The sequence below is a fragment of the Gymnogyps californianus genome, chromosome 14 (assembly GCF_018139145.2).
Source record: "Gymnogyps californianus isolate 813 chromosome 14, ASM1813914v2, whole genome shotgun sequence".
NCBI classification, from domain to species: domain Eukaryota; kingdom Metazoa; phylum Chordata; class Aves; order Accipitriformes; family Cathartidae; genus Gymnogyps; species Gymnogyps californianus.
Window position 1 is genome coordinate 7,210,432 of NC_059484.1, and position 14,951 is coordinate 7,225,382.

General features: G+C 39.3%; 1 protein-coding gene across 2 annotated transcripts; it reads right to left on the minus strand.

The window, feature by feature from the left end:
- Positions 1–460: 460 nt before the first annotated feature.
- MAT2B (methionine adenosyltransferase 2B) lies at positions 461–14,624 on the minus strand. 2 transcript variants are annotated; one of them, XM_050905462.1, is made up of 7 exons: positions 14,595–14,624; positions 7,922–8,116; positions 6,922–7,036; positions 6,470–6,622; positions 3,492–3,685; positions 2,413–2,526; positions 461–1,337 (listed from the first exon to the last, which is right to left on the minus strand). In XM_050905462.1, exons 1-7 carry the CDS (start codon positions 14,622–14,624, stop codon positions 1,167–1,169), a joined length of 972 nt encoding a protein of 323 aa, XP_050761419.1. In that variant the 3' UTR covers positions 461–1,166. The 2 variants fall into 2 exon arrangements, with proteins under 2 accessions (XP_050761419.1, XP_050761418.1); XM_050905461.1 differs by lacking the exon at positions 14,595–14,624 and adding an exon at positions 12,028–12,102.
- Between the last annotated feature and the right edge of the window lie 327 nt (positions 14,625–14,951).

The window sequence follows — 14,951 nt, forward strand, 5'->3', positions numbered from 1 at the left end:
ACATTTATATTGTTAATTCTGCAACTTCAGAAGGAAGCTAACCTTTACAAACAGTGTTCTTCCTCCACTTTACCGGGCTACTAAGTCCAACTTTAAGGACCAGACTTAAGCAGATCAAAGATTTGCTTATATTGGACTACTGTGGTTACATTATTATGGTGCAAACCTTCAACATAAGCGCTTTGCTGTTCCAGAAGAAGCTACATCAGTGCAAGATCTGACAGCCTGTGCAAAAGAAGCTGCAGTGCTACAAATTCTTGAAATACCTTTCCTCGGTCTCACATGTATTGACTAACAAACATCTTCCTCCCACTGATTTCACCAATCCCAAATACTGCCCCCCCAAAAAAAGAGAAAGATGAAGATATTTCATGCTTTTATACAAAAAACAAACAACCCCCCACTCAAAAAAAATAAAAATCCTCCAACTCCAATCCCCCCCACCCAAAAAAACCCCAAAACACGTCAAAACTATTTGTTCCCCATCCTCCCAACCCTCTTCTAGCTTTTATATGTCACCATTAAAACAAATGCATACAACTTACTGTACAAATATGAAGCTGCAGGCATTCAAGTTACAGAACATTCTGAAAATATTTCAAGCATAAAAAGTACACTTGATAATTGCAAAAATAAAGTTTCACTTTTTTAAAAAACATCTTGATCAGAGCTCAAGCAAAACAAACATTTAACGATTCCTACTTCAGTTTAACTTCATAAGAACACCACTTTCAGAAGTTAAAAACAAAAAAACTCGGATTTTTGGTGATCAAGTAAGTGACCATGTTTTTTAATGAAGAGAAATGGTATATACAACAATGGCATAGACCTTAAGCATCAACAACATATTTCAGCGAAAAGTAAGTCTACAAGTGATCCGAGTCATTCTTAGCATCAAATGGTACTGATTACTTAGAACCATAATCCGCTAGGAATAGACATTAAGTTAGACTGGTACGAATGGAAGGAAAGATCCATGACATCAAATAGGCTCAGTTTTTGTCACTGAACTTTTTTTAGGCTAACAATTTCACTAGTGCAAGACCATATGTTTACCTGATTAAATGAAAACTCATAAATGTCACAATTTAAGAACACTCATACAAAACTATTTTTTTCTTTTAAAAAAGTGCCACATACCATACTTTTACTAAAAAAGTTACAAACTAATGGAAGACTGTCTGCCTCCATCTCTTGTCAACAAGGAAAGGCCAAAGTGATTCTTTGATCCCAGCTCGAAATGGCGTTCTCTGACCTATCCCCAGCATCTCCAACTTGGAGCAGTCTAGCTGAGCATTCCTCGGACGAAGAGCACCCACAACTGGACAATCAGTAATCTAAAAAACAAACAGAAAAAAAACCCAACACACCAACACGTAATCAAAAATGACAGAAAAATATTTACTCTTATATATGCTCATTTAGAAGTTTTCCTTCATAGCTTTCTATATAGGCACGTTCCCCTCCTCCCTCCCAACTATTTTGTGGGGTTTTTTTTGATTGGGGGTTTTTTGTTTGCTTGCTTGCTTGTTTTATGGTTAACTTCATTTCAACATAAGAGATGTCAGGCAGAGTGACGTGAAGTGTCTTAAGTTAAATTTTTCTCACTCAATTACTGCTCACCATTTATGCTTTTCTACATTTTACTCCTATTTTCACCCTATGACTATAATCACAAGGTAAAAAATGCTCTAAAATGTTGACAGAACCATGTTGTGATCAATATACTTGGAGAAATACATTTGGGCAGAAAAAAATTCAGACTAACTTAGTGTTCTCCATTCTTTTTCTGTCCATCTTCAAGCCAGATTTCAGTTCCAGCCTTTACTAATTCTAATTTACTAATCTTTGGAATTTATTTTGGATATAAGTAAAATCTTATTTACATGTTATATTCTCACAACATTATCAGTATGTCTTTAAAGAGTAGTCTTACTTTTAAGTGTCAATAAAACTGCAGGACAGGTGTTTTAAGCAAAGCAAAAATCATTTTAAGTTCTTAAGTGCATGTATTCAGAAATAGATCTGGACATTGAAAAGTTCTTACAGATTACTACCTTCAAGTTAATGTTCTGTCAATCTGTAAGCTTTTTTAAGGCCAAAAATACAACAAAAAAATACGGCTTTACTTGTGACTAAGGGGAACCGTTCTGCAGAAATACCATTACACTACAGACTGCGAAACTGGTTACTGACTGCGTGGGTAATTTTCATAATTCAGCAGGTCAAAGCAGCTGGTTTTTTCCTGAGTTAGATACCAGACAGCATCCTCAGCAATACATCTGCTGTGCTAGACATACTCACACAGATCGTCCCGAAGAGGAAGCTTATTTGTATAGCTAGCGTGAGACCTACTGCTTGAAACGATAAAGCGCATCCATCTTTCTCCAGGTCAAACAACACATCACTTACTGGCCTCAAGTGGCTGCTGGGAAGATTGAAAGCATCTGCAATTGCACATGCCATTTCATACTTAGTCATCTGTTCATTGCCAGACCAGTGAAATGTTCCTTTTACTGATGGGTCCTACAGAAGAAACAGGAAACACAGGTGAAAAAAAGCGGCTAGCTAGCCCTCAGACTAATTCCTGTGCAAGAATTGTGCAGAATAATCTTTCAGCAAGATCCTATCCTGAAAGGCATGTTACAGCACCTCAGTGATGTTCTAGAAACGTCTTGGGCATTTTCAGAGAGCACCTGACTAGGGATTGAGACTGAAAACTGGTGTTACGTATATCTGACCCGACTTTTCACAACCAGCTTATGTTCTGTAGAATTAACAGGAGGGAAAGGAACGAGCCAACCAAGGTCAAATAGCTGGGGAGAAGGAACTCGGCTATTCTATACTATTCACTTACTCGAAAACAAATGCAAAAGGCACCACACACATTCTGAATGTTAAACTGCAAACCATGTGCAAGTCCTATCAAACAAGCTGATTGCACCACATCCACCATACGTGCGTGGTCCATTTTTATCCCAGTTATACGTATGAAAAATATAGGTGGTTGTTTGGTTTTGTTACCTTCCAAAGGTGGTAACCTGAAGATGCTGTGATGAATAAACACAATAAAGTATTTAAGTTCAGTATCTTGTTTTTGCCACTTCAGTGTTCTTAATATAATAAACAAGGGCATCTTTGAGAATTACATTCAACCACCATGGGGTTTTTTTAGTCCAAAATGTCAATTTGTAAAAGGCATATTAGAGTAAGGTAGGTATTTGCATTTCTCTCCTGTATACTAGAAGACACACGACAATCTTCAGAAGGATCCATCCCATCACTTCACTCACTTTTCTTTCAAATATCAGAATATCCACACACCGTCACGTAAAGATACTGCAGTATTACAGCTAGTTCTTTCCTCCCTACCAGTGTTCCAGAAATGCAAAGAATAATGCAGGTTATATGCAGTTCTCAGTTGTTCAGAAACAAAGCCAAGAACTCAAACTGTTTTTACCTTGAAGAGGCTTGTTTCTTTAAATTCTTACCAGCATTCTCTTCTCTGCTAGTTGTCTGCAAACAGTTGCTACATCCTTGACGTTAGTAGGAAATCTTTGTTGCCAGTGGTCCATGTTGGCAGATTTATTACTGAACTGCACTTTATCAAACATAACAGTCACAGCACTTTCCTCCAGTCTTTCTACCTCTCCATACAAGACAGGAATCCTAAGTACTGCAGCAGCTAAAAGAAATAATATTTTTCAAGTATTAACATTGTTATGAATAGCTATGAATGCTGTAGCATAACCTGAAAAGTGTTTTGGAAGTGTTAAAAAATATGTTGGTGATATTAAGCATCTACAAATCACAAAGAAAATGCAATTAATGTGTTTGCCCTCCGAGTATCAATTTATATCAATTAAAACAGTTTATAAACACTAAGTTTATATAAACTTATTTTCATTTATGCCATTGATTTCCAGAAAGTTAACAAGCTTTCATTAACACGGCAAGAGAAAAAAGAAGGCCTGTTTGGGTTAGAACACAAATTAAAAAAATTAAAAAACCAGCTGCACTATGCAGTTACTCCAGCACGCCCCATCTTCCCTGGTAAGAGCAAGAACAAAAATTCCCACCAATCACAAATCACCGTATTCAGGCATCAATTACGGACAAAGATTTTTCCTCCAGCATGCAGAAGCCGCCTGCATAAAGGAGGCTACTATTTACCAGAAGACAGACGTGAACCTTGGAATGAATGAAAAGCTCGACAAATAAGGAATAGATTCACAGAATACAGTAGTAAACAATATTAGATTTCAAGATACTGATTTGAGAAATTAAACTAACAGTAAACAAGTGCAAAGAGAAGGATACGTTATGATGGAATACATCATACTAGTCTATCTCAGTCATGAAGACTCAAAAGGCCTCTTTGAGGGGAAATCCAAGAAGGCTATGACAAATTTATTAAAAGTAATACAGATATTTTTGCTTAAAAAGAGAAAAAAAAATAGAATCAGTCCTGAAATTAGAAGTGGAAGTCACCAAATCATTGCAATTCTTAAAGATTTGTAGGAAAATGCTACAACTATTAGAAAGACAAAAAGAAAAAGCTAACACACAAGTTCTTCTTACAGAAAAGTAAACTGAAAGAAGTACTTACACAAGAAAAACAAATACAATAAAAAATGCAATATGACACTCATTTCCTGCTACTGTAGAAACAGTTATTTGGTCATTCAGCAAATATGTTCTTCCTCTCTTTAAATACTGATTGAAATAGCTCTTTTTTTAATATCTTCAGAAGTATTCATTATTTGAGAAAAAGACTGCCTTCCTTTTGTTCTCAGAGAGCTGAGACTTGGAGAGCACTAGCTTCATTACCAATGGTTCTGAAGACCTCCTGAAACTTTTTCGTTTTATAAGCATGAGTACTAAATATAACTTGTATCCCCTCCTAACCAAAGTAAAATATATTTTTTTAAAAATATGCAAAACCCCCAAATTATTAGTGGAGATTCTTGCATTATACAACAGAAATGGACAGGGAAGTTCTTCACGCAACTACAGACATTTGGTAGACTGAATTCTACCTATACAATATTAGCAAATTAGTGGTTGGAAGACTAACACACGTAAAATATTTATATGTGTATGAAACAATAGAACTGACATTTTCAAGCATCTTACTCAGCACCATTTCAAAATTCCTTCTGCTAATAATACCACTGCTGCAACCTACTACTGCCTGACAGATCATGCTCAAAAAGGTGATGAAACAAAACTGAAGTGTTGAGTTGGGGGAAGGATCTAGCAAGATACCCACACGTACTTGAATTTGGTGCAGTCTTATCTTCATTACCAATCTAGAAGAGGGAGCAAACAGCATCACAGTCAAATTCAGCAATGATATTTAAGTAAGAGGTGGAGCGAATAACTTTTTATTTAAATAAGACTTTTTCTATTGAAGTATTTTTTAGAAAGTCTATTTCTTACTAGTAATGACAAACCTATATTAAGGCCTCTCATTTTCAAATATAGTATATATTTACTTACTGAAAGACCATCACACTAATTTATCAATTGTTCAGTTTTCTGGTTAGGCACAACAGAATCACAGTGCAAGTATCATACTGACATATTAGAAGCCTCCTCTGCAAGTGCACTGAGATTATTTTCTTCAAATTCTTTGAGAAAATAGAAGTGCTTCTTTCCTTATAATCTGTGAATGGAAACCGACAGCATACTAACTAGAAACAACCAAACCTGTCTTTTATACAAGAAATAAGTTTTAAATGCAAGGGATCATGTTCAGTCCCAAGCTTTTTTCCCTTAAGTAGAATTTTTGAAATTATGTTTGTATATTTGAATGCCAATTTTCAATAAGAAAAGATTTAAATAATAAATGAAAAAAATTAGTTGCTTAAAACCAGAAATATGTTACTAACCCTTTAGAAAGCGTTACAATCAGGAATCTGATGTGTGTGGTAAGCTACGGGGGTAAAAATAAAATGGATGGCCTGACAGCTTATGTAATGAGAGCAAAACAGGAGATCAGCAAGAAAACCAGAAGAGTAACAACAAAAGCCTATGCTGATTTTATCTGCATTATTCTTGAATCACAAGTCTGTTTTTCCCTCTAAGTAAACATGCATTTAGAACAATTGCAATGCATCCCCCTAAATAACAGCAGCTATATATTAAGTACAATATATGGATGATGTATTTTATCTTTCCTTAGGAATAGTTGATTCACAGGAGACGTTGGACAGCTTGTGAACGTCCATCAGCAGAGACTAGTAACACAACTGAAGATCGGAACGAGTAAGAAATAAAGCTTTAGTCAACCTATAAGCAATAGGAATCATTTATGAGCAAGGAGACTGACTCCTAATCACATTCTTGTCTCAATCTCGTTTCCGTGGTTTTACAACTTTACCACTGACTTACCAGTCTATTAAGCTAATATACAACTAAGTAAAAATAGAAAGCCTCTATTAAAAAAGTATGAGTGTATTCTTACCTTCATTATTTTCCAGGACTGCCTTTTCACCCTCCAGTTTGGTTTTACCATATAAATTCAGGGGATTTGGTACATCAGTCTCTTTATAAGGAGGGCTTGTTCCATCAAATACATAGTCTGTACTAATGTAGATCAGAAACGCTCCAACTCCAGCTAGGAAGAAAATGTTTATACATAGTCTATTTTAATTCATGCCTTGTTTGAAATCCCGGTAAACCTTTAAACGAATCTCTAAAGGACCTCATCTTCTAGCCCCATTCATTGCTGCTGCTTTGTCTGTTCACTGATCCTTCACATAGACATGCATGCTACCCTTACAGAAAACGGATTGACGGCACACTGATCGGAGAAGTGACATTCAGCACTTTGAGTAACTTACTCGTATTTATGTCCCTGTATAAATAAATGCAGTATTTTAACAAGAAACCAAAACCATTAGATGGTCTCCTTACCTGCCTCTTTTGCTAAGTTCCCTGAAGCAGCCACATTGAGCTGAGAAGCAGCATCTGGTTGACTTTCTACAACATCTGGCCTTCTCTCAGCAGCACAATGCACTATAACATGAGGCTGGAAATTAAAGACTAATTTTAAACAACAAACATTGTCAAGAGATTGCAGTTGCACCCTAACTCTACCAAACTCTTTTGCCTCCTTCAGGCAAAAAGGCATTTCGCTAAATTGTGAGAAGTAATAAAAGTAGTCATGTTATTTTTAATCACGGCATTCTGAGGAGCATGTTTTCCTTAGGAAGTAAAATAGGACCATGCTGCTTCAAGATACCCAAAAAACCTGATCATTAATTTTGCAATTATGATCTTCAGTAGCTTCAACTGTACAGCAAGATCAAAGTTGGTTTTTTTAACTGTGTATAATAATAAAAAATTTACTAATAATATAATATATATATTTCACACACACATAATGGTACTTAAAAAAAAAACATTAGCCCAACTATTTTTAGATAAGCCATTTACACATGGCTTATTTGTCATATGCAGACTATTAACAAGATATTTAAAGCCATTTTATAGAATGGCACCCTGCATAATGTATTTCAGGTTTTATATATTGCCCTTGCAAGTTAGATTGAAAAAACAGTGAACTTCTTACTGCACCGCACGCTAGACACACAGTTACTGCTGTTGTATTCAAGTATTCTTCAACTTCAAAAGAACTGCTTCATATTACTATGTCAATAACTCACATTTATCTTTTTCTTTCACCTATCAATGCAAGTGTGCTGACACGTACATCTGTTACCTGCAGTCTGTCTATGGTGAGGCAAACCTACACTCCAGATGCGGCAGAAAAGGCAGCCATAAATTTTTCAGAGCTCTGCCAAAGCATTAGCACCACTAAAGCCACATGAACTCAGTATCAGAACAGCACTATCAACTGATTACTAGACATACAAAGTGCCCTATCCATCTACTTCAGACTCCAGAAACTTACCTGAAAATCATGGATAATGTCATGAACTGCAATAGAGTCCAGAAGATTAATCTGTTCAAATCTGGGCTGAGCTCTCCTGTATCCACAGCCAACTGCATTCCAATTATTTTCATTGAATTCTTTAAACACAGCTCTGCCAAGAAGTCCCGTAGCACCAGTAATCAAAACTCGCCTACTGGGAATATCAACATCTTCCTAGGGAAACGAGAACAGGAAAAGTTTTCTTTCTACTATTATTTATTACTGTTTTTTCTTAAAAAGTATGCAAGGCTACAGTCAGTGCTACTGTATTAAATAGCTTTCCTTGCCACATGAGTGTTTTGGAGTGTCTCAAGGAACACAAACATCTGGGAGCACCAATACTGTACCTCGTCAAGTATTTGAAAGTATTTTTGAAGATAACGAAAACAAAACTTAAATGGGAAACTCATTTACTTCCACAACACAAGGGGAAACCAAACCAAACCACTAATGAAGACAGAATTTTAAGTTCTTTCAAAATCTAGTAACTTTGTGCAATTTGAAATGAGGGAAATAACTTCTTTTGAAAATGGACCCAAAATACGTAACATTTAGGGTCCACATCCTGCAACAAGTAATTTTTGATAGACTGTGCCTGTTAGAGGCTGCAGCAATACAATACAACTCGCTGTGGGCCTACCTACAATGACTGTAAGAACTGAAGACTTGCATTTTATTATTAAGTAGAACAGTAATTCACCGTTATTCAACACAATAGTCTAATAATAAGCAAAACCAAGATACAGCTCTCTTCTCAGTTTTACAAAATGCATCTGCAAGTGATTTGATAATTTAAACTCTCAATCTATACAACGTACTAAAGCTTTACTTCAGCTACTGCACATTTCAGTACTTGAGACAGCTGTGTACATCAGTTCACACAAAGTTCATTCCTCTCCACCACTCACTAGACCATCAAGTTTTCAAGACAGCAAACATAAGACTCATGTCTGTGCAGTCTTTATTTTCCTTTTATGCTTTCCTTCTGCATATATCATGAACAAGAGCCTGCTAAAAACAAAAATGAAAGCATATGCTTACATGCCAGTACAGAACAAAACTTCAAGTATGCAGAATCCATAAATCTTGGATTTCCTGACCGCTTTATACACAAGGACAATTTGTGATAATTGATTATAATTTTGTAAATGCTCTCTACTATGCAAATAGTCCAATCACTTCTGAGCATTCTTACGTTTTCAGCATTGTAACAGGCCACTACTTTTTGATCGTGGCACAGGAAGCAACAGAAATTGCTTCCAAATTACTGTCTGTCACCCTTAAAGGTAAAAAGCTTTTGTTCCATAAGGGTATATCCCAAAACAATTGCTTAAAGTTCCCACCACAGGGCATGCTTTTTCCTCAACTCTAAATCTGCAGGCAAAGGATGACTTATTCCCACCAGTACTAGATGAAAATTAATAATTTATACCTGGACAGTTTCCTGAAAATGACAAACTGCAGCAAGTGATTTTTTAAAGTTACCTTTATCTTTACAGTCAATCTGACCTCAGAACACAAGTTTATTTACAATTTTTTAAGGCTGCCCATGCCTCTCTGAAAAGCATAAGGGAGAACATGTAAGTACCGTTTTCTTTTTTTGTTATGTACTTTTTATCTTAGCAAAGTCTGGATAGAGCATCATAGGACAGATTATCAGCGCTTCCATAGCCAGAGGGTGCCCGCTAATAAATATCAAAGACTTGTTGCAGAAAACAGAGTTGAAAGGTTCTCTAAAAATGTCACAGAATATCTTTAGTCAGTAGGAAGTGACCAACACAAAAACCTGTCATTTGTAAAATCTGACATTTTTAAGCATCATTCACCTAAGTTTGTTTATTCTACGCATCATAAAGAGGATGTTACATTAGCAGCACAGCTTGGACTGAACACAATCTCAGCTTATACCAGGTTAAGTACACTTTGCACCCTCTTGCTCTTGTCTGCAAGACTAATCGATTTCAGTCACTGGTACCTGAGAAACCAAGATAAGCAATAGAAGTTTCCCATAAATTCAACACAAAGCGACTACCAGTTTAAACGTATTTCACCTTGCCAGAAGTTAAACGTTCTGGTAATACAAAACCTGCACAGATTAACTCTTTCCCTGTGCGTTGCCTTGCTCCTTCGCAGAATGCCACCCAGCTGCAACAGTATTTCTGTCTCAGACCTAGGAACTACAGACAACAGAACTTCTGAGTCCAAAGGACCTCTGAGGTTTCATGTTCCCACCACCGCTGTTTGCAGATGCTCTCACAGACTTGCAGAAGCTCCTGCTGTTGCCTCACAGCTCTCCACACACCGACAAGTGAACACGTATTAACAGCACCGTATACTTCAGTGTAGCACCCAGATTGTCTGTCATAGTTAGCAAAGCTACAAATTTAATTCCTGTTACTTGCTTTGTCTTGCAAGGAATTAATCATGGTCCTCTAGAAGAGGAGGCAGCAAAAATCTGTAGCTACTATCTAGCAGTATCAGTACCTAACTGGAACCACGTAAGGCGTACCATCTTCTTTTTGACTTTTGTTAATTTACGTATTTTTTCTTAAATATGCCAGGAGTATTAATAATGTAATAGAACTAAAAGATAAGACTGCTCTTAACTGTTATCTGAACAAGCTAGAAAGTACACTAGGAATTTGCAGTATTATAGACAGTTACTATACGTAAAGAATAAAAGACATTCTAGAATTCAAATGTTGTCCTTTTGCCAGCAAGTTTTATAGGCTTAAAAGCAAGTTCTTGCTCAGATTAGACTATCTGCTAACAAATCTTTTACACGTGTTTCTCAACTAAGAGGCAATCATATTCAGAGTCATCAAACGTGCAAAAAGTTCTCTTAGCAATTAATTTTGAATAATACTACTTAAACGCACAATTTTGAGCTTTATAATAAAGCATCCAATTTCATTTTGCTTTAGCTGATGTTCAATACTAAGAATTAATGTAATAAAAAAAATTATAACTCAGCAGTCTCATTCACATAAAAATATACAAGCAACACCGTAAGATTAAAAAATAGCATTTATGAGACCCAAGATTACTTTGTAGACACTACCACTACACAAAATAAGAATATAATGTACAAAACTAGTAAAACGTGATGCATTTCAAGGTGAAAACCAAGACACAAGCATTTTTTAAGCTTTATATCAAAACGGAACTTGACAAAATCACGATGAACATAAATATCAATTTTAAGGAATGCGCACTAAAAACAGAAGCTTCTGGGATAACACAGATTTGCAACAGAATCTGATGACAAAAAAGTCACTACAGGGAAGTCAGTACAAGACTGAGCTCTTCATTCAGCTTTGACATCACCTACAACAACAAAAAGCAAAAGGAAAACCAACAGGCTTTCTTTAAGTCACGGACTGGCAAGTGAATACACATTAACGTTGACAAAAGTTGTTACGCATTTAACTGACGCGTCAAACACAACTGCAGTAGTTGGAAGCTACACCTGTTGAACATTACTGATAATAAAAAGTGACAATAGAACAGAACAAGCCTACAAAAATAAGGGTATGTGGAATTCCTGCCCAGTGTTCCCTAGTACAGAGAAGTCTTTTCTGTGCAACAGGGCCGCTAAGATTCAGCGGTTTAACAAAGCAGTGGGCTTAAGAGACGTAACTTCCTGCTACAAAACAAAAATATCTTTATGGTGATTACCGTAAGGAGATACAAAACTATTCAGAGTTCTAGAGCCCGCGGGTAATCCCCAGCCGGCGGCAGGAGGCAGCTGAAGTAACTTAACACCGAAGAGCCCCACGCCCGAGCGCCAGCGAAGGCGCTTCACCTTGCGCCGAGGACGCGCCGGGGGGCGGCAGCGCCGCCGCAGCGGCACCGCCGCACTGCGCGTCAGCACTTCGCCGCCCGCCCGGCGGGACGCGCCGCCTCTGCCCCCGGCTCCGCGCTCGGCGGCACCACCGCGGACGGGCGGCCCTGCCCGGGCCGCGCGAGGGCGGGACGGCCGAGCCCGCCGCGGGGAGCCGGGAGCCGCCCCCCCCCCCCGCCAGCCGTCGTTGCGCACCCGGGGAAAACCGCCCCACCGCGGGGCTCCCGGCGCCGCCGCTCACCTCCACCAGCTCGCAGCGCCCCGGCACGAAGCGGATCTTGAGCTCCTTCTCCCGGCCGACCATGGCGGCGGCGCGGGGCCCGGCGGGGCCTGGGCCTCGGCCTCCTCCTGCTACGCCGCCCGCTGAGGCTCGCCTGGCGCTGCGGGAGGGCGGGCGTACCACGGCGCGCCCTCATTGGGCCGCGGGGACGCAGCCGACGCAGGCGCCTCCCGACGCCGCGCGCTCGTTGGCGGAGGAGCGCCAAAGGGGGCGGGGCCCGAGCCGGGCTTTAAAGGGGCCGCATCGCGCCCGGGGAAGGCGCCGCGCTCGCCGCCTCGGCCCGTCCGCTTCGGCGGGGCGGGAGGCGGCGGTGTCGCGTCCCCTGCGGGGCCTACGCCCAGGAGGAGGAGAGCCCTTCTCCCCTGCGCCGAGGCAGGGGCGGGCTGGCTTACCCAGAGCGCAGCCATCGCGCCTCCGGTGAGGCGGCTTCAGAGCCGAGGCCCAGGCCTGGGGGCAGCCGGGACGGACGCGCCTGGCCCCGGGGGAGCCGGGGCCGGGGCAGCCTTCGGAAAGTTTCTGTCAGCACCCAGAGCCGGAGGGAGAGGCTGCCTGCTGCCAACGGCTTGAAAATAACCCCTACCAGCTGGAGCAGGTGCGAATAATAAAAGCTATGTAAAAGCCTTTTACATAAAATACATGACCCATGTAAGGTGCTTCAGCATCGACAAAGGGACAGGCCCAGCACCCTCCCTCTTTACGAAAGAAGCCTGAAATACAGTGTCAACAGGTCTTAGTTGTCATAAAAACGGTCCAGATACACCAATTACTAGCTTTCACTTCCTCCTGGGAGAGGGGGGAATAAGTCATCTCGGCCTGAAGCCTTACAGCATCACACAAACGTTCAGTAGCTGGAGACTATGCCCTGTCTGTTCGAAGCACCTGGGGCAGCCTTACCACCACGGGCTGCAGCGCTGGCGCCTGCCACGCAGCCTCATTGTAACAAATTTATGGTGCTTCAAAGAGTAATCCAAGTTATTCTAGTAATCATGTCTCATTCAGAGTTCTAATGTTACCATGTTTGCATATCGAAACCTCTGAGCTTTCATTCGTATGAAAAGGAGGATCAGAGCCTGCTATGTGCGAAGTGAAACTTCACCATTAGACCAAAATACCTTATTGGGCTGCTAAGAGATACCCTGAATAGAGCTCGGGCACATATTCACTAGGAATTATTTCATTTTCCTTTTAGAATGGTTGAAAATAATGCGCATTTTCAAATTGCCTTTTTCCATAGCTTTATAAAAGCAAATGGTAAATCCCAAGGAGAAGGGGGGGTTGCCTTTGAGAAAGCAGTCACTGCTTTATATATAAATATATATATTTTTATATATATATATAATTTTACACTTACAAGATGACAAAGTTGGGGTTTTTTAAATGCAAGTTTTTGAAGTAACATGAATCTGTATACAAAGCTTTTTACTGTGATACTTCTGACCCGCACAAAGGCAAAGACTGCATGCCTAACATTGTTTTTAACAACAGGACTGAAGTTAAGCAGACACCTAAGCATTAGTGGCCAAGACTTATTTTAGCTATGGTCACACTTACATCTTCACCTGATATATTTATTTCAGCTTGACTTGATTAAAACAGTATTTAATGGGTAGTCAAGGGAGAAAACCAGCTGATACTACAGGAATTAACACACAGTCAAAGAGAAATCAGAAAATCAACTAAAAATGGAATCAAATCATATAGTAAATGATGTTTACTTATGACAAAACACCTGACATTTAGAGGACAAAAGTATACATCTATAAACCAGTTAGCTAGTTTCTGCCTTCTTGGAATGCAGATGCCCTATTTTTCCTTGTAATAAGCTATGGACATGTAATTCCCTTCCATTAATCTTTGAATTCTATTAAAAATATCAGTAATTCATAACTTGACATTCAGAAGAAAGATCTACAAGGAAATACGGAACTGTTCAGCAGCACTAAGGTAACAACTCCAAGCACATCTGATGTCACAGCCCTTCCTCCCGACACAGACTGAAGGAGCTCACTTTACATCTTAACAAAAACAACAAAGCGGAAATAGAAGTTTTGCCTTCCAGGCTTAGAGCAAGAGGAAAATAGGGAAAGCATTAACACTGGAGTCTCAAGCTAGAACCATAAATTGGCCTGTAAAATATCTCCATGTTTTTGTCACCAGTATAACAGTTACGAAAACTATGTTCGCTTCATAACAGAATATAGTCTATTTTTTTGCTCAAATATTGACATTGAATTCACAGTAGCATTCTAGCTTATATTTTCAATTTCTTTATTATCATTACATTCACTTTGTGAAACACTGATTTAATGGAAAAGATAAAAATTTTGTTATAGTCCATATCACAGTCATTTAAGCATAATGCATCACTGGGTGACTAAATGCACCACTCATTAAATTAACATTTCAGACTGCAATTTGCAGAGACTAAAGCGTAATTAAGTCTCTCTCTCCCCTCCTGTTTCTTTGTCCCTAGATTCTGTAATCAAAGTGTAGCAGCAATCTATTAATGCAAGTATCCAGAGCCTTACCTGCTCCATTTCCAGCAGCATTTCAGGCATTGCCTCAAACTACAGAAGGAATTATCAGCCTAGGAAATTATTGCAGTTCAACTGCGCATTTGTCCCTTTGTCTGCTTTTGCCTGCAGAGAGCACATGGGCTGGAAGAAGCAATAGCTCAGTTGACCTTTGAAACCAAAACGCTAATCCAAGCCCTACATCACGTGTGGCTCTGAATCCTGTTAAGCTTTTAGTTTATTCCCAGTGGTACCATTTAAGCAGCTCAGGATGAACTTAGATTTTTACTTCATAACAGCCAGCATGAGCAAGCGCAGCCATTGTGCGTATAACATTTATTCAAAGCACTGGCACTGAGTCTTACGCAGTTT